A 24,068-nucleotide genomic window follows, 5' to 3' on the forward strand; every position below is an offset into this window, starting at 1 on the left:
CACGCCTTTCAAGCTGAAGATTTGGTGCAATTGAAACCCCTGCCGTGTAGGTGCTGGGATTGAACCTGGGTCCTTAGGAAGAGCAGTAGTCACTGCTCTTAATTGCTGAATCGTCTTGCCAGTTGCCAGACAACCACCCTTTATTTTAAAACAATTACCTTTATTTTATGTGCATTTGTGTTTTGCCTGCATGTATGTTTATGTGAGTGTCAGATCTGCCATGTGGGTGCTGGGATTTGAACACCCATCCTCCTGAGCAGTCAGATTCCCTCAAGTGCAGAGCCATCTCTCCAGCCCCCTCTAGTCCCCACCCCCAGGATAACTTTTGAGAGTCAGTTTTGGATTTTGGACTTCTGGAAACCTTGTTGAGGTAGGGCTGCTGACTCTGGGGCCACTGGATAATTTTCAGCCTCTGCCTCCATCTTCCTGTCAAAACCTTGCCTGGCTCGGAGAGATCCATTTGCCTCAGACTAGTGGGATCAAAGGCGAGCGCCACAACCTGCTGGTATCTAGGCCTGTACAGCTAGTGCTATAGACCAGGCTGGATTCGAACTCAGAAATCTACCTGTCTGTGCCTCCTGCGTTCTGGGATTACGTGTGGCAGCTGGTGCTTTTACAGAGCCATCTACACATCCAGCTTAAAATATCAGAACTGGGCCGGGTGTAGTGGTACACGCCTTTAATCCCAGCACTGGGGAGGCAGAGGCAGATGGATTGCTGCGAGTTTGAGACCAGCCTGGTCTACCAAGCAAGTCTAGGACAGCCAAGGCTACACATAAGTCAGAAGTATTCACTAGCTATAGGCCTCAAGCACTTGGGAGTTTGAAACAGATTTTCCCTCTTAAGGATTATCTGCGTAGCTTCCCACTCACAAAGCACTAGTCCAAGGCCTTGTCAGTATCAGTGCATCAGATTTGCCCCTAGCATTCCTACTGCATCTGTGTTGGGCACGAGAAACCCCAAGACCACAGAACCTTCTACAAGGGATGATGTAATGCCCAAAGAAATGAGTCTTCAGAACACCCGTTGAGGGCAATAGGTAGGCTGTTCCTATTGACACAAAGGTCACCAACTCCCAAAAGGTCACAAGTACTGAAATAACAAAGCTGGTAGGAATGACATGTGACTGGGACAGAGGTGCAGTGGCAGGATGGATCAGGTCGTGCTTATAAGCCGGACCTAGCACTCGGAGGGCACCGTGGCCTGTGCACCTGTGGTCCACGCAGCCAGTGTGGGCATGTGCACCTGTGGTCCTAGCACTAGGGAGATGGAAGCGGTAAGTTTCAGGGCAGCCTGGGATACAGGAGCATACAGACAAGACAGTACTGGCAAAATACCCTGTAGAGTATTTGGTACACGCTAGTCATCACCCAGACTTCCCAGGAGTCCTCCAAGCCTTTCCCCTTTTATATAGGGTCATCAGGAGCCAAAAAAAAAAAAAAAAAAAAAAAAAAGCACACACACACCACCACCCTAGGGCAAACCTCAAAGTTCACTCTGCAGCAAGTTAGATCCCAGTCTTTTTTTATTTATGTACATACCACAATATGTATAAAGGTCAACATAATTTACAGAAATTGTCTCCATGTGTGTGGGTCCCAGAGGTCAAACTTAGTGACAAGAACCTTTACATGCCAGGTGTGGTGGCGCACGCCTTTAATCCCAAGAGAGAAATGTGGGCCTCTGACTTAAAAGGCCACAGCAGCCAGGATGTAAGAGAAACTCTTTAAAAATGAAAACAAAAAAGAAAACAAGGGGGCTGGAGAAATGGTTCAGGGGTTAAGAGCATCGGCTGCTCTCCCAAAGATCCTGAGTTCAATTCCCAGCAACCACATGGTGGCCCACAACCATCTATGAGATCTGGTATTTTCTGGTGTGCAGGTGTACATGTAGGCGAACGCTGTATACATAATAAAACACCAAACAACACATAGTTGGCCTTGCCTGGCAATAAATATTTTAATTTTTGCTTTATTTTTATGATGACAAATAAGTTTCAAGTTTATTTCCTTTTTTGTTTGCTATTTAAATACAAAGCTAAGCCACAAACAGGTACAACCAAGACATTTTTATCTCACCGTTACACCCTCCCGTCGGATCCTCCTCCAAGTCTGGCCGCTGACCGGGCTAGCAAGGGGTGTGGGGAAGACTTTCTCAGGTAGCACCATCATGAGGCTCGGGGTGGGGGAGGTGGTGGGGACAGGGGACCTGGCTCCTGAGCCGCAGCCCCTAGGCTGCAGGTGAGTGGTGAGAACTAGCTCTTCCTAGGGAGCGGGAAGGCAGCCACCTACTCTTGCTATCACAGGTCAGAACCTAAGTCACCCTGGCTCTCTGGCTGCTAAGCACCCTTCTGATGCCAGCAGGGGCCCTAGACTGGCAGCATCTGCACAGGACACCAGGAGTTCTGCCTTGACAGCAAGTAGAGAACTTTCCACGCAGCAGAATTGGGGTATGTGTGTGTGTGTGTGTGTATGGGGGAGAAGGGCTTAATAATTTCTGGTCCCACTACAAAACCTCACTTTTGATTAGAATAGGGTACCATCTCAAATCTTCTCTACAAAAACCAGCCAGCCAAGCCAAAAAGATAAAAATAAAAGAACCCCAGAAGAAAAAGAAAAACGCATTCACTTCACTCCCTTCAAAACCTATATACATATAAGTTGTTTTCTGTGGTTTTTTTCTTTTTTTTTTTCTTTTTAATTTTTTTTAATGTTTTGTTTTTTAAATTTTTTTATTTTTTAAAATAAATTCAGTGTTCACATTTCTATAAAGAATTAATGCAGTTTCAGGAGACCTGCCCTGCTTGGGCAGGACAACAGTGCTTTTCCCGGCCCGCCTCTAGTCTGACTGCCCACCCTGATGCTTCGAGGTGCCTGGAAAAGCTGTAAGCCCGTGGAGGAGGTCTGTTCCCGTGGGGCTTCCGAGCCCCAGGCTCAGTAAGCTTTGGAGAAAGCAGAGGGGAAGACTAGCTTACTGCGAAACTTTGTTAAAAAATATTCATACACATCAATGTGTAGGCCTGTCAAGACGCTGAGGAGAACAAGAGCTTGGAGACATCCTGTCCAGGCTGTGCGTGGGGGGCGGCAGCACCCTCACACCCGCCTGTCCTTGGACGCGGGGTGCGGGGGAGTCCTGGCTTTCATCGCGGGCAGAGCCCGGCTTCCTAGTTCACGTTCAACTCCATTCTCTAAAACCTGTGCCGAGTCCTAGGCTGCGCGGGAAGCACGAACGCTCAACTTGTATGCAAAAGGTACAAACCAAGTAGAATATAAAAGTTTTGGTAATATAAGGCCGTCTGCTCAGGTCCGCCTGGGAGACCTGTGACAGATATTTAAACACTACATGAGAAGGCATCTTTAATATACTTTTAAAAAACATTTGAAGTATTTAGCTAAGAGTAAGTGTGTGTGTAAAAAAAAAAAATCATTTCCCTTTGAGGGCACTTTGTCCTTTGAAGGAGGCAGGGTGGCAGGGAAGCGGGGAGGCCGCGTGATCAATGCTTCAGCCAAGGGTAGGCTTCGATGGAGGCCTTGCTTCGGTCGCCATAGTCGTACAGGAGCTCCTCCCCGGCGGCAATGTCTCGGGAGGCGATGAGGATGAGGTGAGGCACACCATCGATGTCATGCAGTTTGGTCTGGCAATTCCCACACTTACTGTGATTGATCAGTCTCCCCAGGCGGTTCGTTTCTCGAGTGGCATCCACGCTGGCGTGGTGGGAGAGGAGAGCGAGGGGAGCACACTGATAAAGAGGCCTTTAACCTGGCTGGGGCCTTGCTCCACATGACTTTTGTGAGGTATCAACTGGCAACCTCATTCGGAGGAAGACAGTTTAATTCCGGAGGAGAGCTTAGGGACAGGACCCAAAGAACTCTCCATGGAGCTGAGGAAAGTAACTGTAGTGTTTCAAAGGATATAAATGGCTAAGAATCAGCTCCGTGGACCTCCACCGAGAAGGAGCAGGTACCATGTGCAGAGCTGCTCTGGCAGATGCCCAGAGGGAGAGGCCTCTCCTGCTGGAGGCCGCTCCGACCCCAGCAACTAACTGGGGAGGTGAAAGGGGCAGATGTCTCCGGACACGGCTTCATGCTTGCAATCCTAGCACTCAGGAGGCTGAGGCAGGAGACTGAAGAGTTTGAAGCCAGCCAGGGCTCCATAGTGAGACCTGATCTATGTGTACAGAAGCTAACCACAGAGACTCAGGAGCGGCCTTGGGCACCCAGCTCTCTACCTGTCCTCTACTTGAGGGGTTAAGTCACTCACACCGTGTACTCACCAGTAGGTTTTGCTCAGATACTGAAAATAGTACATGTAGCAGCCTGTGGAGGGGTCTTGTGCATACAGAGCCTCCCGCTTCTTGGCATCGGTGATCTCAATGAGGTCCCCATGGTACTCTACCACGAAGTCTCCCCGGGAGAACTGCTTGGTGGCAATCACACCTCTGCCTTTGCCATCAATGAGGTCAATCTGTTAGGAGGTGACAAAATAGCATGGAGTCATAAATGTGACACATGTCACCAGGCACCATGTCCTCCAGGAGCTTGGACTGCACTTTTTACCAACTTTACTGGATGGACCTCACGTGCACCGAGTGGATGGCTTAATGGTTTTGGCTATGTACTGGGTCTAGTTTCAGGTCATGGCATCCCAAAAAGTGCTCTCCATGTCAGGTTCCCAGCTGAGATCTGCTAAGTGGGCAAAACACCATTCTGCAGATGAGAAAAATGAGGCTTGGGTAGGCAGGATCACGTGTCCAAGGCCACAAAAAGCTAGGAAATGGTAGCATTGTGTGTGTGGGGTGTGTGTGTGTCTGATCCGGAAGGTTCTCTGCTTGCTGGGGAAGGAGCAAGGCCCAGTGTCTTGAGCCTCCTGTGATCCATCAATAACCTCTGATGTTTCTCCTCACTCTGTTACAAATGCACTCACAGAATGCATGGCTGCCTAGGAGCTCAGGACTAAGCCTTGTAGTCTAGGTTGTAGGTGGAAAGAGAAGGTTTTTGTTTTTAAAGATACATTTTGCATGCTCAGGGCTGAGTCAATTCCCAGCATGGACAAAAAACTAGATCCAAAGAGAAAAGCAAGTGCCTCAGACCTTGCTGGGGGAAAACAGTAGAGAAGATAACCCTAATCTTCTCCCTATCTTTTGTTTGGCGCTTGCTGCCTTGGGGAGTGTGAGGAACTGAATAGGGCGTTGTCCACGCTAGGCAAGCATCCCATCACTGAGCTACGCTGCTGCCAGCCTTCTTTTTCTATTGAACTGACTCAGTAGCTCCAAGACTTGATTTATTTTTATTTTTATTTTTAGAGTCAGGGTCTCTGTATGTAGCCTTGGCTGTCCTGGACTCACTTTGCAAACCAGGCTGGCCTCCAACTCACAGTGATCTGCCTGCTGAAATTACAGGTGTGCATAACACACCCGCCTGGAAGACTTGATGTTATGAATTTTATCTTTAAACCACCAGACAACTGTGGAGTAGCTGGAAAGACAAAACTTTGCCACCATTCCCATTGTACTTTTTCTTTTTCTTTCCAGGTTTTCGAGACAGGGTTTCTCTGTGCAGCCTTGGCTGTTCTGGACTCGCTTTGTAGACCAGGCCGGCCTCGAACTCACAGCAATCCACCTGCATCTGTCTTCCAAGTACTGGCATTAAAGGTGTGCGCCACCATGCCCGGCTTTTCTTTCCTTTCTCTTTTCCTTCCTTCCTTTCTTTCTTCTTTTTTGATACAAGATGTCTGTGTGTAACAGAGCACACACCTTTAATCCCAACACTCTGGAGGCAGAGGTAGGCAGATCTCTGGTGAGTCTGTAACTAGCCTGTTTTACTGAGCTGCTGCATAGACAAACATAGGCTATTATTATATATAAATAATATAACAGGTGTCTGTTTTCACTGATTGCTAGTGGGTTAGACAACACTGCTGTAATAATTGTAGGCCTGAAAAGCCACACTGAAAAATTAACCATGACAATCAATTTTCAGTATTCACCTGGTGGGTCACAACCATCCACCATGAAACCCGTTTGAGGGGATTAAATGGTCTCAAAGGCATGTAATGTGGTGCACAGACATACATGCAAGCATAACATGCATTCCACAAAAAAATAAAATAACAAGTAAAAGTGGGTATTCCACCATGGATATATCAGTTAAGCGATGGTGCCTGTGTGCATCCCTCCTGACATGTTCGCCCCATAAGAGATTTTGAGTCGGGCCCTTTGACACCCTAAAGTGGTGGGAACTGCCACAGACCAGACACAGTCAAGGCAGCCTATGGCTGGTCTCAGCGATGTGCCAGGTGAGGGTCATCACCTCAGGGCACTGGCCCTGTGGCCTTACCTTCATGCCTTCTTCCTTCCCGCTCTCAATCAGCTCATCTATTTTTTTCCTTTCTTCAGACTGTGTGGAGAGGAAATAAAAGAACAGTGTTACCGTGCCAGGGCGAAGCTGTGAGGCCACAGACCTGACCCTGCCTCGCCTCACCCATCTGCCATGAGCAATCCATCACCTAGTTTCGCCTGCGACAGGAGGACACAGCTCTCGTCTGCTACACGTTAAGCCTTTGTCTCTGTTGGTTTCTGAGACAGGGAATCTCTCTGTAAGGCCAGGCCGGCCTTGAACTCTTGATTCTCCTGCCCCAGCCTCTAGAGTGTGGGACGATAGGTGGGCACTACCATAACTGGCTAGTCTGGATCTTAAGTGTCTGCCAATGGTCCTTGTGAGAACTGTATGGTCTGCCCTGTGGTACCAGTGGGAGACACTGAAACCATGAAGAGGGGGGACCAGGTGTGGTCACTGGGCATGTACCCTGAATGGGACAGGGCCTCCTGCCTAGCCTCGCATCTTCAGCGACCAGGCAAGTGCTTTTGTCCCACACGGTCCTCCATGATGGGCTTCCTGCCCAAAGCCAACAGGGGTCAGCTCACGGACTGAAGCTTCTCAAACAGTAACAGAAAAGAAATCTTACTGCCAGGCATGGTGGACAGCAACCCCAGCACCGAGGAAGGCAAGAGGCAGGTATATCTCTGTGAGTTCAAGGCCAGCCCAGTCTACAAAGTCCAGGACAAACAAACAAACAAACAAAAAAGGGGGGGGGGGAATCATTACTATCCTGCGTATTTGTTACAGAGCCTTAAATATGCTGTCTGTCCTGTGTAGTACTTTTTAAAATGTTTAGTTCACCAGGATCTAAAAACCAGAGCTAGAGCTGGCAAGACGGCTCAACGGGCAAAGGCGTTTGCTGGCAATCCTGACCATCTGAATTTGATCCCCAGAACCTACGCAATGGGAGGGAACCAACTCTCCAAGTGTCCTCCTTGATGGCTATACTCAAACCATGGTATACAAATGTCCCCATTGTAAGTAGATAAGTAAACATAAAATCTGGATTCTGATGTCATATGAAGTCACCGTCAACCATGAACTGGACAAAATGGCTATGCCTGCAATCCAAGCTGCTTAAGAGGCTGAGGTACGATGTTCATATATTTGAGGTTGGATTATGTAGTTAATTCTGGGCCAGCAGAGAGCAGTTTATTGAGATCCTATAAGTAGTAAAAAAGGAGCCAGGCAAGTCTGTGATCCCAGCATTCGGTAGGCGGAGGCAGGCAGATTGTTTTGAGTTTGTGGCCAGCCTGGCCTACAAAGCGAGTCAGGACAGCCACGGCTACCCTGAGAAACCTTGCCTCAAAAAAACAAAACAAACAAAAAATAAATAAATAATCAAACAAAAAATAAAAATAGAAAGCAAAAAAGGATAGAGAGGAAGGCACCGAAGGGATGACGTTTGTTTAACATATGGGTTTAATGCCCAGCACCAGCAAATAAAATAAATAAATGGGAAGAATCACCCAGAGCAGATCACAGGCTGCACCTGCAGCAGGACATGTGCCACCTATGCCTCCCAGCTGATAAGACACTACTCTTGGAGGAGGCCTACCAAGGACAGATGCCCCAAAGCACTTTGGCTCACCCACGTCAAGGCACTCCCTGGGCAGATAGCATCTATGGGGGCGGGGGCTACTGAACTCATACCCTTGCTAGACCTTTCAGACAGAGCCTAGGACCAAGATGTATCTAGCCAGTCAGTCCCACACCTACCCTGGAACACGTGATGGAGAGTGAATGAGATCAATTGTCCACCTGGAGGACAGTCTGAAAGCTAGCCATCTTCTGATGTCCCTATAGGACAGCATCTCCTTAGGCCCAGGCCTTCCACCATCAACAAGGACTCCACTCCTTACCTAGCATCACAGATCTTCTGAAGCGTTGTTGCTGGTGCTATTACTGTCATTATTTTTAAAAGCACCACCACACCCAGCCCTTTTAAAGTCATAAAAGAAGTCCCATCATTTCAGTGTGTTCGCCTACCAGTGAGTGCTGTATCCCCCGTAGTGACAGATTTCCAGAATGACTGGAGATGTTAGTAATGGAACAGGCTGGTAATAGGTCCCTGAGAAGTGTCTGTGTTACCTTTGCAATTTTTCTATACATAAAAAAAATTACTAAAAAAAACTTCTGATGCCAACACTCAGGAGGCAGAGGCAAGCAGATCTCTGTAAGACTGGTCTCACTGGGAACGGTGGTGCACGCCTTTAATCCCAGCACTTGGGAGGCAAAGGCAGGCAGATTGCTGTGAGTTCCAGCCCAGCCTGGTCTACAAAGCAAATACAGGACAGCCAGGACTAACACAGAAACCCTGTTTCGAAAAACCAAAAAAAAAAAAAAAGTCTATAGAGCAAGTTCCAGGACAGCCAGGGTGGCATAGGGAAACCCTGTCTCGAATTAGGGCTTTATTATGTCCTGAGGCTAGCCTGTGCTGAGATTACAGGAGCACACCATCACACACGCAGAATGCTGGCTTAGTTTACACCATCCCAAGCGTTACCTTTTTCTGCTCTGAGACAGTTTGGCTCCGCCTCCTGAGTGCTAGGATTGTCTCAATGCCTCACCTCCCCCACTCCCTGTCAGCTAGACAGCAGCTCTTCCAGAGGGCCAGGTCTCGAGCCTCTAGGCTTTGAGCAGCCACCCTTCCTGCCCAGGGCGACCTTTTCCCCAGGCCATCTGCTGCTTGTTTTCTCCTCTGCTCCAGAGATGCCAGGACACCTTTTCAGAGAAACTGCAGCTTCCAGGAGACCAAGGAGCCGTAGGCTGAACACACACCACCATGCTACTCCACCACGCTAACTTAGTATCAAAGGCAGGCAGAGTAGGTTTGGTCTTCCTCAAAGTACTGGTGACTACATGGGGGCTTCGGCTACAGCACTAGCTAAGGGTCTTCCTAACTCCAAAACCACACCCGGTGGGAGTAGGCAAGGCCTGAGTGAAGGCGGCCGGGAAGGATGGTCGGCTCCTTACAGCCCTCGGGTGGTATCAGAGAAGAGGAGGAAGCCAGGGCACTGCCAACACTTGCAGTTCTTGCTACAGTGTGGTTGCCACCCCAGCAATGGGCAGGGCAGCCAGGTAGCCAAGGGGCTTCTCAAGATGGTGCCATGAGGCTGGGGGCATCTATGGCTTGCCCTGTCCTCAAACCCCTTCCTCCTGTCCTGACCTCTGGACCTGGCTCTGCCCGGCCAGCTTTTCCTCAGCTCCACGAGGTGCCCCAGGACTTGGTACTTTGATTTCCCTTTTGGACACCTGGTCAAGTACAGTATCTCTTGGCCCACCTACTCAGCGCCTGGCCTAGCCTCGTCAGGTCAGGGGGAACTTCAAGCCTAGCTGCTGTGCCCTCCAGCTTTCTCTGCAGTCAAGGGAACCAGTCCCTGCCAGCAACAGCCACATACACATGGCCACAGGCGCTGTTGCTTTACTGCCACAGGCAGCGGCAGGGGAACAGTGCTCTTTTAGCAGAGCCAAGACAAACAGCAAGGGGCACAGCGTGGCTCTGGCTTGTACTGGTTCCTCGTCTAGTAACTGAGAGCGCTTTCCCTGTCTGCAGCTTATTTGCTGCAGGAAGCAGGTGACCTCTGCAGTTCCTCTGCAGCCTTCCAGCCTCTCCAGGACCTTGTGCCTGGAGAACAGGACCCTGGTTTCTGTGGCCTGGCACCACCTCCATTCTGCAGTGCTGCCTTTGAGAGTGACCTAGCACAGCCTCCCACTGCTGGCGGGTGTTTATAATAGCTCATTCTTAGCCAAAAGACACTGCCTCTCACAAGAAAAAAAAAGCAAAATCTAGTGGGAAAGTGGGGGAAGTGAAGCAGACCCTCCCTCCCTCCTTTGGGCTTGTTTTTTTTTTTTTTTTTTTTTTTTTGAGACAAGGTTTCTCTGTGTAGCCTTGGCTGTCCTAGACTCGCTTTGTAGACCAGGCTGGCCTCGAACTCACAGCAATCCACCTGCCTCTGCCTCCCGAGTGCTGGGATTAAAGGCGTGCGCCACCACGCCCGGCCTTGGGCTTGTTTTTAAGATAAAACTGTATCAATTCAAAGAAAATAAGGATGACAGAACTCTGTAGCTCCGCCTGCAGGCCTGCCATCTCTTTGGCTGAGCGAACCTATGCAGCAGATGAGGTGCCCCAAAGCCCAGACCAGCCCCTCTTCCCTGTTTGGAGGTGACCATAAGCCTCCAGAGTTAAAAAGATATGCAGGAGAGTGAAGGGTTAACCCTGACTCTCTGTGTGGGAGCAAAGAGTTATCTGGCCATACCTTGGGGGTTCAGAAGGGAGAAGCAACAGCCACACCCTGCTACACTAAACATTTACAGGCTGCCCGCTGGTCCTGTACAAGTGGGTGTGGGGCCACCTGGACTGGCTACCTTCCTGCCTACAAGCCACTGGGTGTTCAGCTGGAAATAGGCAGATAGGAAACCTGGGAACTGACCATACTGAAGAACAAGGAAGGGTGTCAGTTTCAGCCAACTGCCATTTGCACTCCAATGCCATTATAGAACCTTGCGGGCCCCTGCCCACCGCCCCCCCCCCTGCCCTTTTTTTCCTGTTTTTCGAGACAAGGTCTCTCTGCGTGGCCTTGGCTGTCCTGGACTCAACAGCGATCCACCTGCCTCTGCCTCCCGAGGGCTGAGATTAAAGGTGTGCTCCACCACGCCCAGCTGAACCTTGAATTATTATTTTTTAGAAGATTTACTATTTACATGCTCTGTCTGCATGTACACCTGCAGGCTAGAAGAGGGCATCAGATCACAGTATAGATGGTTGTGGGCCATCATGTGGTTGCTGGGAATTGAACTCACGACCCCTGGAAGAGCCATCTCTCCAGCCCCAAGAACCTTAAATTCTTGATCGGTTTCTACCTCCTCAGGGCTGGGACTACAGACAAGAGCCACCACCTCCAGTTTTTACGGTGCTAGAGATGAAAAGCACGGGACTTCTAGAAGTATGCTAAGCAACTGAGCCATGTCCCTAGCACCCAGGGACAGTTTCAGACAGGGCAGTCCCCAGCTGGAGATCTGGCCGCACTCTCCTGACTCACTACCACACCTATCATGGATCTATTTCTTCAATCTTCACAACACCTCACCGCCTCATCCTTGTGTCTTCCTTTGTTTTTTGAGGCACAGCCTTGCCGTGTAGCCCTGTCTGGCCTAGAACTTGCTGTATAGACTGGCCACTCTCATCAGAACTTATCAGCTTTCTCAACTCTGTCCCGAATCCTAGGGATCCAGATGTGTGTCGCCCCATGTCTGGCCTTCACCACTCCATTTCAGGCAGCAGAGCTCGGCACTCCAGGGGGAGGGGCCCTCGGGCTGGAGCCCAGCCATCAGAACTTCCAAGCTATCGTTCTTTAGAAACTTCTAGGCTGCAGCCAAGAGGAACTCCTCAAAGAAGAGGCAGCTTCCCCCCACGCCCCCACCCCGTGGCCTCCGTTCCAAACACTGCCCATCCTGGGAAGGCCTGAGTTTCTATGCCGTGAAACACAAGTTACAAGGCTCCTCAGAGGGGTCTCCTGCCCCCACCAGGGTGAAAGAGTAAACTAAAGATCTGTTTCAGGGACAAGAGACACACCCAGGCCCCGCCCATAGACACCAGGCTCCGCCCACTGACCACCTCCCTCCTAGCAGCTGTGGCAGCCACATACTACCTGCAGCTCTGCTTTGCTCTTCCTGGAGCTCCTTCGCACGGGGTAGAAATCTGTGAGTTTTCTGTTCTGCTGAGTTTTCCCTTGAGACCTGGGTGAGAGGGGAGGGGAGAAGATAAACAGGAGGCCAGCTGCCCTGCTCAGACCCGGCAGGGAACTCCCTATAAACTTGCTCCTCAAATACCTTTGTGCACAGGGACCTGGCTGCACATCTGCTCAACCGACCTGGGCGGGGCCCAGCATCAAGGACAACTAACTATTCCTCTCTGGGGAAGAGATAGGGAGGGAAGTCTTGACCTCTAGACCCTGTCACATAGACACAGGTAAACAACGGATGTGCCGCGGGAGGATGACTCAGGGGAGAGAGGCCTGGCAAGGAGCACCTGAGCCAGGCCACTAGGGCCAAATGGTGGGCTGAGGGAGGGCTCCAGGCTGCTTACTTTTTCCGAGGAGCCGGCTTGCCCTTGAGGGGCTTTCTCAGGACCTGCTTGGCAACCACTGCATTGGTGGAATCACATGATGGGGGTGGAGTTTTTGGAGGCTCTGCTGCTTCGGATTTTTGGTTTGGAAAAGGTGCCAGGGGACCTCTCCTGGCATCCTTGATTTTCTGTTCATCGGACTTCACGGCGCTCCGGATCGCGTTCCCAGCATTCCTTTTCTCTGCAGCAGGAGGAGTGGGGGACAGGGATTTACTCGGTGCACTGTGTATCACCTGTGTTCTAAGACAGGCTAAGGGGGCTAGAGAGATGGCTTAGCAAGTTAAGAGCACTGACTGCTCTCCCAGAGGACCCAGGTTCAAATCCCAGCACCCACATGGTAGTTCACAACTGTCTGTAACTCTGATCTGACACCCTGATGCAGACACATATGCAGGCAAAACATTTAAATAAAATAAAACATGTAAGTAAAATGTTAAAAAAAAAAAAAAAAAAAAGGACAGGCTAAGAACAGAGCATCATGGGAGTGTCACCAAGGAGTTAGAGCCCACTGAGCTAAGAGTCTACCTAAGGCCAACCAGTTCTTGCATCTATGCTTTGACCCACACACCAGAGACAAGACCAAGACCTGGTCCTCTATATGTGGACAGAGGAGATAGCCTGTGATCATGTGAAGTGCACAGTGGTGATACCACTGGCCTGCATGCTTGCCAGTGGCTTTGTTTCGTTTTTTCGAGACAGAGTCTCCCTGTATTACCCTTGGCTGGCCTCAAACCCACAGTGATCTACCTGTCTCTGCCTCCCAAGGGTTGGGATTAAAGGCGTGTGCTACCACGTACGGCTCACTTCAGATTCTTAGTCAAATAAACCCTCCTTCTATTTTGCTCTTTTCAAGACAGGGTTTCACTATGTAGCCCTAGCTATCCTAGAACTAGCTCTGTAGACCAGGCTGGCCTTGAACACACACCCTACTTCTGCCTTAAGAGTGCTGGGATTAAAGGTGTGCACCACCCCAGCTGGCATAAACCCTCCTCCTAACACGGTTGAAGCCCCAGGCTCCCAGATGTTCTCTGGATGGTACCTAGGCAGACTGGCATGCATCCTGTCATGAGGCACAGAACAAATGGCTTTTTACTGATAGTGGCGTGCAACCATGCCTTTTTTTGTTTTGTTTTGTTTTTGGTTTTCGAGACAGGGTTTCTCTGTATAGCCTTGGCTGTCCTGAAACTCACAGCAATCTGCCTGCCTCTGCCTCCCAAGTGCTGGGATTAAAGGTGTGCGCTACCATGCCCATCTTAACCATGCTATTTTTAATAAATGGATTTAATGATTTACTTCTTAAAAGTAAATTACTAGCATACCCAGAGATACGAGATGGCACAGATTCTGGAAAACAGTTTGGCAGTTTCCTCACAAAGTTAAACATCAAATTACCATGCAACCCAGCAATTCTGTCAGTCAGACATCTACTCGAGAAGATTAAAAACACACGTCTACACAAAATATCTGTACATGAGCCGGGCGATGGTGGCACACGCCTTTAATCCCAACACTTAGGAGGCAGAGGCTGGCAAATCTCTGTGAGTTCGAGGCCAGCCTGGTCTACAAAGCAAGTTCAGGACAGTCAAAGCTCCAGAGACCCTGCCTCGAGAAAGGAAAAAAAAAATCTGTACATGAACGCGTGGCAGCTTATGCACACTAACCAGAAGGGCAAACATCCCAAACACAAAATGTGGTCTGTCCACACTCTGGGTCAGCCACAGAAAAGCATGAAGCATCATCACACACTACATGCACAGACCTTCAAAGACACACTGAGTAAAAAGGCCAAGCCCAGAAGCCTGTGACTTCATTTGCATGAAATGTCCACAACAGGCAAAGCTGCAGACCGGGAAGGGAGTTTCAAGGCTGCCTCGGGCTGTGGGGGATGGGGAGCGCCGCCTGGGAGTTAAGGGCTGTGTTCTTTGTGGCAGGATGAAATGTTCTGGACTTCAGAGGTTGTGTGAATCTGCAGATACACTGTGGAGCCGGGGGATGGAGGCAGGTAAAAGTAAATCCTGGCATGGTGGCACGTGCCTGTAATCCCAGCACACTTGGGAGGCAGAGGCAGGAGGACAGAAGTTAAAGGCCACCCTCAGCTCTACGGGAAGTTAGAAGCAAGGCTGGGCTTACAAGAGAGCTTGTTTCGGAGATAGTTAGATAGACAGACAGACAGACAGACAGACAGGGGGGTTGGCTTGGTGAGTTCGGAGCCCCAGCACAGGCATAAAAAAAGCTGGGGAAAGGGGGTAGAGCTGAGGGCCTAATTTGCCACTGAGCCTAATTTCTTGAATTTGATCCCCAGGACCCTCATGGTGGAGGAAAACTGACTCCTGTGAGTTCTCCTCTGAACCCCACATGTACAGGAAGCACAGAAATACGCACCCACATACATGCAAACACACAAACTAAATAAATGTAATGAAAACACCCCGCCCCGACCACTCTCTTATCTTGGCAGGACGGCAGGTGTAAACCAGGGAGCGGACAGTGTCCTATGTACATCGTGAGAGCTGTCTGTGCCACAGCACAACTGAGTCAGATTGTGAAACTCCAGTGTACACGAGACTCCAAATTCTAACCACTGCCATGTAGCGGCACCGGGAGCCAGCAGGTCTCCATCACCGGGTGGGCAATACTCATTCTGTCCTTTGCACACACTTGGGGGGCAGGTACCCTCCTAACAGCTGTAGGCATGAGGAGGAAGAAAGATGTGGCCACAGCAGTGGGGCTGAACTGGCAGCTGCCACATCGCAGGACCCTTCGACACCCGTGCTGTGACTGACTCCCCAAACAGCGCAGGGGGTGAGTGGATTCCTTTTCTCTCAACCGACAAGTACAATTAGGGATCCCAAAAGAGCGACAGCTTGCCCAGGCCTCCTCCTTCCACGCAGCAGTTAGAACCTAAGGTATTCCGAGACTGACTCAGACAACCCCTGTGCACAGGGCTCCCCAGGCGCTCAGCAAAGAAGGCCCCAGCTAGAGGCTGGGGTTCAGCTCTTCTGAGCCTTTATAGCTGTGAACACACAGCTTCTCCTATAAAGCTGCCGGTAGCCAGGGGGGCCCCGCTTGGTCTGACAAGACTCATCATAAGAGATGAAGTTATGGGGGTGGACAAGAGCCTCTCCTCACTGAACCCCTAAAAGGAGGAACTCACAAGAGCCTTAGAGGGTTGCTTTGTTCATACAGCGAAGTGGAATCTTCATTTTGTGGTGTTAGGAACTGAACTTAGCGCTCTACCCTTGCCGGGCAGGCAGCGTACCGCTAAGCTACATCCCAGTCCTACTTATTTTGGGCAGTGGGATGGGACAAATTGTCATACTGCAAGCCACGCTGGCTTTGAAGCCACTGCAGTCCCGTTTCGGCTTCCACAGAATTTTCCAATAACCATACTCTCTTGGTTTAATGTTTCTGCCTCCTTTTTCATTGTACAGTGCTCAGGATCAAACGCAGGGTCTCCCGTGCTAGACAAGCAAGCGTTCTACCACTGAGCCCTGTCACCAACCTATGCTCAATGTCTAACTCAAAATCTTATACACAGTGCATAATGCTTTGGAAAGTAACACAGAATGCTTGAATGGAAAGAAACGGTAGAAACGGGGTCAGGGCCTGCTCTACAAGAGGAAGTTAGCTGATCCCCTGAGCTCACCTCACACTGCAGCCAGTCACCTGCTCAGTACAATCTGAACTCACTTTTTCTGCATTTTTAGCAATCATAAGCCTCTCAAATTGCAGGTCAGGTGTGTTATTTTTGCAATGTGGCAAGACACGCCTGAAGGACACGCTAACTCTTGTGCAAGTAGGAAAAACCTGTCGGACCACAGGACACACACCCTGACACAGCTTACTCTTCTCTACCTGGGTTTGTTACTCACTAGTGAGAAGGGACACAGTTAATATCTCCCCCACACCAGGTACTGGGAAGACGTATGTGCAAACCAGAGTGAGTGTGTGTGTCTCTGTGTGTGTGTGTGGGGGGGGGAGAGCGCGAGGGAGAGAGAGAACGTACGTACAACCTGAGCAGCTGAAAGGCAGCAACGAGCCATCTCAGGACTTACCTTCTCGTTTCCTGTAGATTCCAGCTAATGGCTTCCCCTGGCATTTGACCTCATGATGTGCAACTGAGTTCTCTTCCTGAAGTGGTGAACGCATTCCAGAGCATTTGTTCGGACTCATGTAGGCATAGATCTTTGACTGCCCAGCAAACACGTTCTCCTAGAAAGACAAACGCGTACTCTGAAAGAGGCTTGAAAACAAAGACATTCCCATCGCATTTTAAGGGAAGAAGGGGAATAAGAAGAATACAAAAGACAGCCGGGCGCAAGCCTGTAACCCCAACACTCAGGGAGGCGGATCTCTGTGAGTTTGAGGCCAGCCTGGTCTACAAAGCAAGTCCAGCACAGCCAAGGCTACACAGAGAAACCCTGCCTCAGGGGAAAAACAAACAAAAAAACCAAAAACAACAACAAAAGAACTCAAAAGACATATGGCATCACCGATTCTGGACAGGCCAACCAGCAGAGGCCAGCTCAGTAGAGCACGGGCGGATTTTTGAAGGCCCAGGCCCCTGGTTGCTGAACCAATGTCCTCTCTGTACAGAGTCCCTCGGTGGCAAGTCTGGCCACCGGAGGACAAGACCATAACGGAAGGTAAAGGAAAGAGCTAACCTTCCAACAGCAGGGAGATCAGAATGACCCAGGAAAAACTCTGGCTCCGAAGGGACGGGCTGAGTCAGGGGTTAACTCCCCAGGCTAGGGAGTCAACCGGTAGCATAGAAACAAGCCTAAGGGCCACTTGGTGCCGAGGCGAGCTGGGAGGGCTTCCTTACTGCCTGAATCTTCTACTCTACGCCAGGCCTGGCCTCTCTCAAGCCACTGCAACTCAGCACCTCCCAGGACTTTAGCTGAGTGATGGGGGAGGCCAATGAGAGCACAGGCTCCTGGCCAGCGCATTTAGGGCGGTCACTCCACTGCAAACCGCACCTTGGCTGCTAACACTGGGGCGGACTCCGAGAGAGGAGGGAGAGGGAGGTACAGGTCACCTCTGCGGCGGTGTCTTTGGGTGTGGGACCTCTCCTCCAAGTGACTACACGTAGGAGGAGGTCCTCCCAGAAACAATGCAGGGCCTGGCAGCCTGGTAAGCCATAGAACACCAGATCAGCTACTTTGGGGGCTGATCGAGGGGGCGAGAGCAGGCCCTGGACACTCTTGGGAAGACAGCCACATCTCCAGGGACCCGAGGTCTCTGGAGCGCCTGGAAATGCCACACAGTTAAACTTTTCGAGGTCAGACACTACCAGTCGGGGTCACAGTGGAGCGGGATCACCACTCCCGGCCAGGCAGCAAAGAATGAAGCTGCCCTAGGCCGGTCTCACGGGCGGGCGCCGGAGAGTGGGGGAGCCCCCGCCGCTGCGCCCACGTGCGCGAGGCCCGGGCCCCGCTGGCGCGCTGCTCAGTGCGGGGAGGGAGCCTGCTTACCCCGTCGCTGTGGGGCCTCCCCGGGCCCCTCCGCTCCACCATCTCCGGGCCCGGGGCCGTCGCCGCCACCGCCGCTGCCGCCGCCGCCGCCTCCACCGCGCGGGGCTTGCACATCTTCCTGCCTGGAGAGGGGGGACCCGGGGGAAGCGGGGGAGGGGCGCTCAGGGCGCGGCGGCGCGGGCAGCGGGACCGCGGGACCCGCCGCAGCCATGTCTCCAAGCCCGCGCACGCAGGGGGCCCCGGCTGCGCTGTCCGGGGGCCCGAGCCGTCGCCGCGGCGCCCTCCCCACCCGGCCCGGCAGGGGCCCCCTGCGCCCGCCCCACCCCACGCGCCGGGCCCGACACACCCACCTGCAGCCCGGCTAGGCCCATGGCGGCGCGGCCGGCGCCCTCGCCCTCGCCGCGGCCCGGCCACCAGCGCTGCCGCCGCCGCTGCTGCTGCTGCTGCCGCCGCCACCAGCGCCGCCGCGGCGCCCCGGGGAAGGGCCGGCGGCGCCCCACGGCGCCCGCTTCGCCCATGGCCTGCTGCCGGCCGGGCGCCCGCGCGCGCCGCAGCCGGGGCCCCGAGCGAGGCCGGGGACGGCGCGGGCAGGGGCGGCGCTGCCAGGCGCCTGCGGGGCGGGCGCGAGGGCGCACGGTGGCCAATCCCGGCTCAGCGCGGCCCCTCGCGCGCGCGCCCCCGGCCACTCCGCCCGGCGACTGCACGGCGCCCCGAGCCCGCCGCGGGGCCGCGTCTGCACGCGTGGGGAGCTCACCCGAGCCCCGGCGCCAGCTCTGTTGGCATCCCAGTGGAAGGTGGGGAGCCTCCAGGGCCACAGGAGCACGAAGTGTGGGGCCCTCGTCTAAAGCCGGGCGAACACTGCCTGTGACCGGTAGGAGGCTCTAAGGAGCCAGGGAGTCCTGGCTGGCCTTGATAAGTTGGCTGGGGTGCTTCCTCTGCCAGGCTGTCTTGTTCAAGCCTCGGAACAGCCCGGGGAAGACAGACGCAGTTACAGCCTCTTTCCTACAGATGGGGAAACTGAGGCTCGGAGAAGCGAGGGACCTGGCCAAGTTCTTGCTACCCAGGTCGCAGCCCAAGCTAACAGACCGGGGAGACTGCACTCATAGCCACTGCTCTTGGCCCTTACAGATGAAGAAATCGAGGTTGTGGGGGATCTAAGGTTTAGCAGCAGGTCACTCATCTTGTGTTCCTGCAGCCCTCCCTGTTAGAAAAATGCCTAGGTGGGCAGAGTTCCACGCACTCTGGTGACTGTCTGATTATATTACTGCCCTGTGCCGCTCGCTGTGCTGTGGCCGTGTTAGGGCATGCTGGCTCACAGCCAAAGATTCGCTGCATTTGTGCAAAGTCATAGACGCAAACAAGACACTTGAAAGGTACCCAGCTCCTGCCTTAACATTATGACCATCACTTCCCGAATCTGGCCCTCTAGTCTTGTTAGCTAAATCCCCAAAGCCTCGTTTTCCATGATCTATCAGAGGTACCTTCCAACATCTACAAAAACAAAGAAGAGCCATTCAGAGGCGCATCGCCACCTGTGCTCCTCATAAAAGGCCACACTGAGGAGGATTACAGGACAAGCCACTCGCAGGACTTTTAACACCTTATCAATTTACTTTAATAAGTGTCAAAGTTAGAGGCCTACCTCCCAACCTCTAACTTGCCATCCCTCTGCAGAACTTCCCACACTGAAAGTGGAAAAGATACTAAAGTAGCTTGACTTGGTGGCACATGACCTTTAATCCAGCACTTGGGAGGCAGAGGCAGGCAGATCTCTGTGAGTTCGAGGCCAGCCTGGTCTACAGAGTGAGTCCATGACAATCAGGGCTCTCTTCCACAGAGAAAGCCTGTGTCAAAAAACAAAAAGACACTAAAAGTGACACTCCAAAGCCCTGAGTTCAATCCCAAGTTCTGCAAAGGACAGACAGACAGTGGGAACCATCCCGTTTGAACTGTGTGTGGCTCGCACCTCCAGTCTCCACTTGGCAGGCTAAGGCTGAGTGACAGCGAGTTTGAAGCCACTCTAGGCTGTAAAGTAAGACACTTCCAAACAAAACAACAGAGATACAAACTCTACTGTTGCTAGGATGCCAGAGAACCATGAGCTGACAACAATATATATCATCAACAGCAGACGTAGCTTGAGTGTTTGCCCTGCATTGGAACCTTTAATACAGCATCATTGTGCTACATTCCCATTTCACACCTATGGAAACTGAGGCTTGGAGTGATGACTTCTTTGCCTAGGAGTACTATGACAAGAAAGAAATGGGAACTGGGATCGGAACCCACTTCTGCTATATAATCACATTTTACCATGAAGAATGGTTCTCTTATGCCGGGCGTGGTGGCGGACGCCTTTAATCCCAGCACTCGGGAGGCGGAGGCAGGTGGCTCACCCTGAGGCAGAGGTAGGCAGATCACTGTGAGTTCGAGGCCAGCCTGGTCTACAAAGCGAGTCTAGGACAGCCAAGACAACACAGAGAAACCCTATCTTGAAAAACAAAAACAAAAAAATAAAATAAAATAAAATAAAAAATAAACAAAATAAAAACCAAACCAAACCAAACAAACAACAACAAAAGTGGTTTGTTCAGATGACACAGTGGGACTCTCAAAGTGACTTGAACACCTTCTCTGGTTTCCTTCTTCTGTCTCCTTTTGGGGAGGGGCAGGGAGGTCTCACACTGTGGCCTAGGCTGGCCTCCAAATCTTAGCCCATTCTCCTGCCTCTGCCTCCTCCAGCACTGGGATTGCAGATGCGCGGCACTGTGCCCGGGCAAAGCCAGGCTCTCTGGAGGCTGAGAATGAAGCTCAGTGGTCCGGTGCTGACCTAGCAGGCACCGGGCACCCTTTTCATCCTAGAGGAAAAAGCCTGGCCTTTTCCTTTGATGTACTATAAATGATGTGGTATCTACAGCTCTTAAAAGTCCAGCTAGTGCCCAGCTGCTCAGGGAGCTGAGGCAGGAGGAGTGCCTCAGTTCTAGGCCAGCCTGAGCTACATGGTGAGTCTGTCTAAGAACAAAAAACAAAAAACAAAAAACAGGCTCAGGCCAGGTGTAATAGTATTCATCTTCAATCCCAGCACTCCGGAGGCAGAGGCAAGTGGAACTCTGTGAGTTTGAGGTCAGCCTGGTCTGCACAGTTAGTTCCAGGGAAGCCAGGGCTACACAAGAGAGACCCTGTCTCACAAAAAAAAAAGGGGGGTGGTGGGGGGGGGTGTGGAGAGGATAACAAAGTGGAAGAGTGCTTGTGAGTGTGTGAGACCCTAGGATCTGATATCAGTAACACACACACACACACACGCACAAGCAGTAGGTCAAAGAAGCACATAGCTAGCCATAAGGGTTGGGTTTAGGGTCATGAGCTTTACTGGGGAGAAGCTAGACAACTTTACCCTTAGCTTTGGCTAAGAAATGGAGACAGCAGCCTAACAAAGACACAGCACAGCTAATGTGGGTGACTTCAGACTTCACCTTTGCCCTCTGAAGAACTATCTGTAATAGTGATGGGGGACAATGTTTACACAACACTGGGACAGGACATATTTCATTAAAATGACAATGCCAAAGTCCAGCCAGATATTGCTGAGATAATAAAATGTTTGGCTCTCAATAATAATTATTTCCATGTTTCTTTTTTTGGGGGGGGCGGGGTTCGAGACAGGATCTCTCTGTGTAGCCTTGGCTGTCCCAGATTCACTCTGTAAACCAGGCTGGCCTCAAACTCATAGTGATCTGCCTGCCTCTGCCTCCCAAGTACTGGGATTAAAGGAGTGCACCACCATGCCCAGCTCCCATATTTCAATAATAGTTAAGTTTTCTCTCTGTAATTTAATTAAGTTTTTTGTTGTTGTTTTGGTGTTTCTAGACAAGAGTTTCTCTGTGTAGCCCTGGCTATCCTGGAACTTGATTTGTAGACTAGGCTGGCCTTGAACTCAGACTTAAGATATCCACTTGCCTCTCCCTCCTGAGTGCTAGGATTAAATTCACAAGGCTGGGCAGAGCTACAGAGAGAAACCCTGTCTGGAAAAAAAATAAAACAAAAAAAGCTTTTCACCACCCTACACACAGTTCAATCAAGTTTTACTCACACACACACATTTTTTTTCTAATGTACTAGTGTTTTGCCTGCACATCAGTGCAGCGCCCTTTTGTATGGTAGCAAAGAGAGATACCAATGGTTAAGAACTCTGGCTGCTCTTACAGAGGACCCAGGTTTGATTCTCAGCACCCACATGGCTGTATACAACCTTCTGTAGCTCGTTTCCCAGGGGTCTGACACTGTGTTCTGGCCTCTGTGGTCACCAGGCACACATGGTGCACAAACACACATGTGGAACAAAACAGCCATACACATTAAATAAAAATAATAAAAAGGTAAAAGTTAAAAAAGTTTCATGGCCGGGCATGGTGGTGCACGCCTTTAATCCCAGTACTCAGGAGGCAGAGGCAGATGGATCTCTGTGAGTTTGAGGCCAGCCTGGTCTACAAAGTGAGTCCAGGACATCCTAGGGCTACACAGAGAAACCTTGTCTCGAAGAACCAAACAAAAACAAAAAAAGTTTTATGGTAATAGAAAAAGTGAACTAGGAATTCATCATCTTATAACTTAAACAACTTAAATATGTTTTTAGATACTTTCTTTTATTTTTTTTTTCAAGAAAAATGTAATGTTAAACGTGGCATGGTGGTGTATGCCTAGAAACCCTAAACTTGGGAGGTAAGGGCAAGAGGATCGCCCCATGTTCGATGCCAGCCTGGTCTACATAACAAATTCCATTTCAGTCAGGGCTATGTAGTGAGACTCTGTCTCTACGTAAATAAAGAAAATAAAGAAAAAGAAAAGAAAAAGGTGTTGGAGTGAAGAAAGGGAATGGTGAGACTAGTGTTAACTTTTTTTTTTTAGGTAATTAAACACTTTAACATGAAGTTCATTATGCCTCATTTCTGGTTAGCATCTTAGAAGTCTTGTCTCCAAAGACCCTACAAGAAAGCTATGATTATACAGAGAAACTCTGTCTCATGTCTCGGGGGCGGTGTGTGTAAGAGTGCTGGGAGAATAAATGATGCAATAGGGTGCAGAACATGCAAAGGTGCCCAATAAATATTCCCTGAATGAATGACGAATTAATCTATGATTATTGCTCTACAGACCACATTGCATTAATGGAAATTTCCACTAACACGAGAGGTCTTGGCATTTCGAGGAAAACGCAATACTCCAACTTAAAAAACAAATTAACCGATTCTCTAGTCACGCTCAAGTTTTTGTCCTTCTGGGTGCGACTCAACGGGTAGAAATGGCAGGCGGGTGGAGATCCCTTTGCCGCATAACGTGGGCTTTTTGTCCTGAAGGACTTGCGCCACGGGGACCCACGAGTCCACCCACGCCATCCCCTGTTAGCTCAAGTCCTGCCCAGCTTAGGGGTGAGGGGCTGCTCCGCCAGGCACCTGGGGGACCCGGTTCACACGAAATAGACTACAGCCTACAGGCTACAGGGACCGGGTCTGACTTCGCTGCTACAGGGACTGGACCGGGTCTGACCTCGCTGTGCAGAGCTGACTCAGGGGCGCGCACTGCCCCAGAAGGAGATCAGCAATCTGCGCCCTGCCTCGGGGTCACCTCCTCGGGCAGCCAGGCTCGTGGCATCAGTAACAACCGTTCCCTGGAGGGGCGCTGCGCTCAAGTTTCCCAGGAGCTTTGTTTGACATAGGGATATGCCAGCTCTGGGGAGACTGGCTGAACCACAGGCACCCAAGCCTTCAGACGAGAAAGCGCTGCCCAACAAGGGGAACGGGCTCCGGGAGCACCCAGGATCCCCAGCCCCTCCGGGTCCCCGCACTCCACCATACGAGGTTGCCTGTGAGCGGTCGCTCCTGCGCCCTGCGCTCTCTGCAGTGCGTCTCCCCTCCAAGAAGTACCAACGCGCTGGCCACCCTAGTAAATACCTCTAGCCATGGCCGGGCTCTGTCACCGCCTGGAATCTCCCGGGAAACCCAGCTTTCGAAAAAAGTTGCAACAACTGTAGCCAACTGCTCAACCATACCGCGGCTGCGAGTGCTGATTGGTACTAACGCCCGCTCTTTCGCG

General features: G+C 51.2%; 1 protein-coding gene and 1 long non-coding RNA gene across 6 annotated transcripts; one reads left to right on the plus strand and one right to left on the minus strand.

The window, feature by feature from the left end:
- Positions 1–1,934: 1,934 nt before the first annotated feature.
- Positions 1,935–24,068, minus strand: KMT5A (lysine methyltransferase 5A). 5 transcript variants are annotated; one of them, XM_084762031.1, is made up of 8 exons: positions 23,927–24,068; positions 17,979–18,100; positions 16,560–16,716; positions 12,466–12,685; positions 12,029–12,116; positions 6,336–6,395; positions 4,274–4,464; positions 1,935–3,704 (listed from the first exon to the last, which is right to left on the minus strand). In XM_084762031.1, the coding sequence occupies exons 1-8, from the start codon at positions 23,934–23,936 to the stop codon at positions 3,494–3,496; spliced, it is 1,059 nt and encodes a 352-aa protein (XP_084618157.1). In that variant the 5' UTR covers positions 23,937–24,068; the 3' UTR covers positions 1,935–3,493. The 5 variants fall into 5 exon arrangements, with proteins under 5 accessions (XP_084618157.1, XP_084618160.1, XP_084618158.1 ...); XM_084762034.1 differs by lacking the exon at positions 23,927–24,068 and adding an exon at positions 18,329–18,513; XM_084762032.1 differs by lacking the exon at positions 17,979–18,100 and having other exon boundaries at positions 23,927–24,041.
- On the plus strand, positions 12,222–16,504 carry LOC311586147. The gene is made up of 3 exons (XR_014775460.1): positions 12,222–12,348; positions 14,436–14,506; positions 14,807–16,504. It is a non-coding gene; the product is annotated as an uncharacterized lncRNA (long non-coding RNA).

Source organism: Acomys minous (genome assembly GCF_964271855.1).
Source record: "Acomys minous genome assembly, chromosome: 16".
Taxonomy (NCBI): domain Eukaryota; kingdom Metazoa; phylum Chordata; class Mammalia; order Rodentia; family Muridae; genus Acomys; species Acomys minous.

Excerpts from the sequence above, each read along its gene's own strand:
- KMT5A (XM_084762030.1), bottom strand. The coding sequence starts at position 18,496 with ATGGGCGAAGCGGGCGCCGTGGGGCGCCGCCGGCCCTTCCCCGGGGCG. Across the intron at positions 6,396-12,028 it reads AGAGCAAAGCAGAGCTGCAG|TCTGAAGAAAGGAAAAAAAT; the intron begins GTAGTATGTGGC and ends CTCTCCACACAG. Across the intron at positions 3,705-4,273 it reads TATCTGAGCAAAACCTACTG|CGTGGATGCCACTCGAGAAA; the intron begins GTGAGTACACGG and ends CCACCACGCCAG.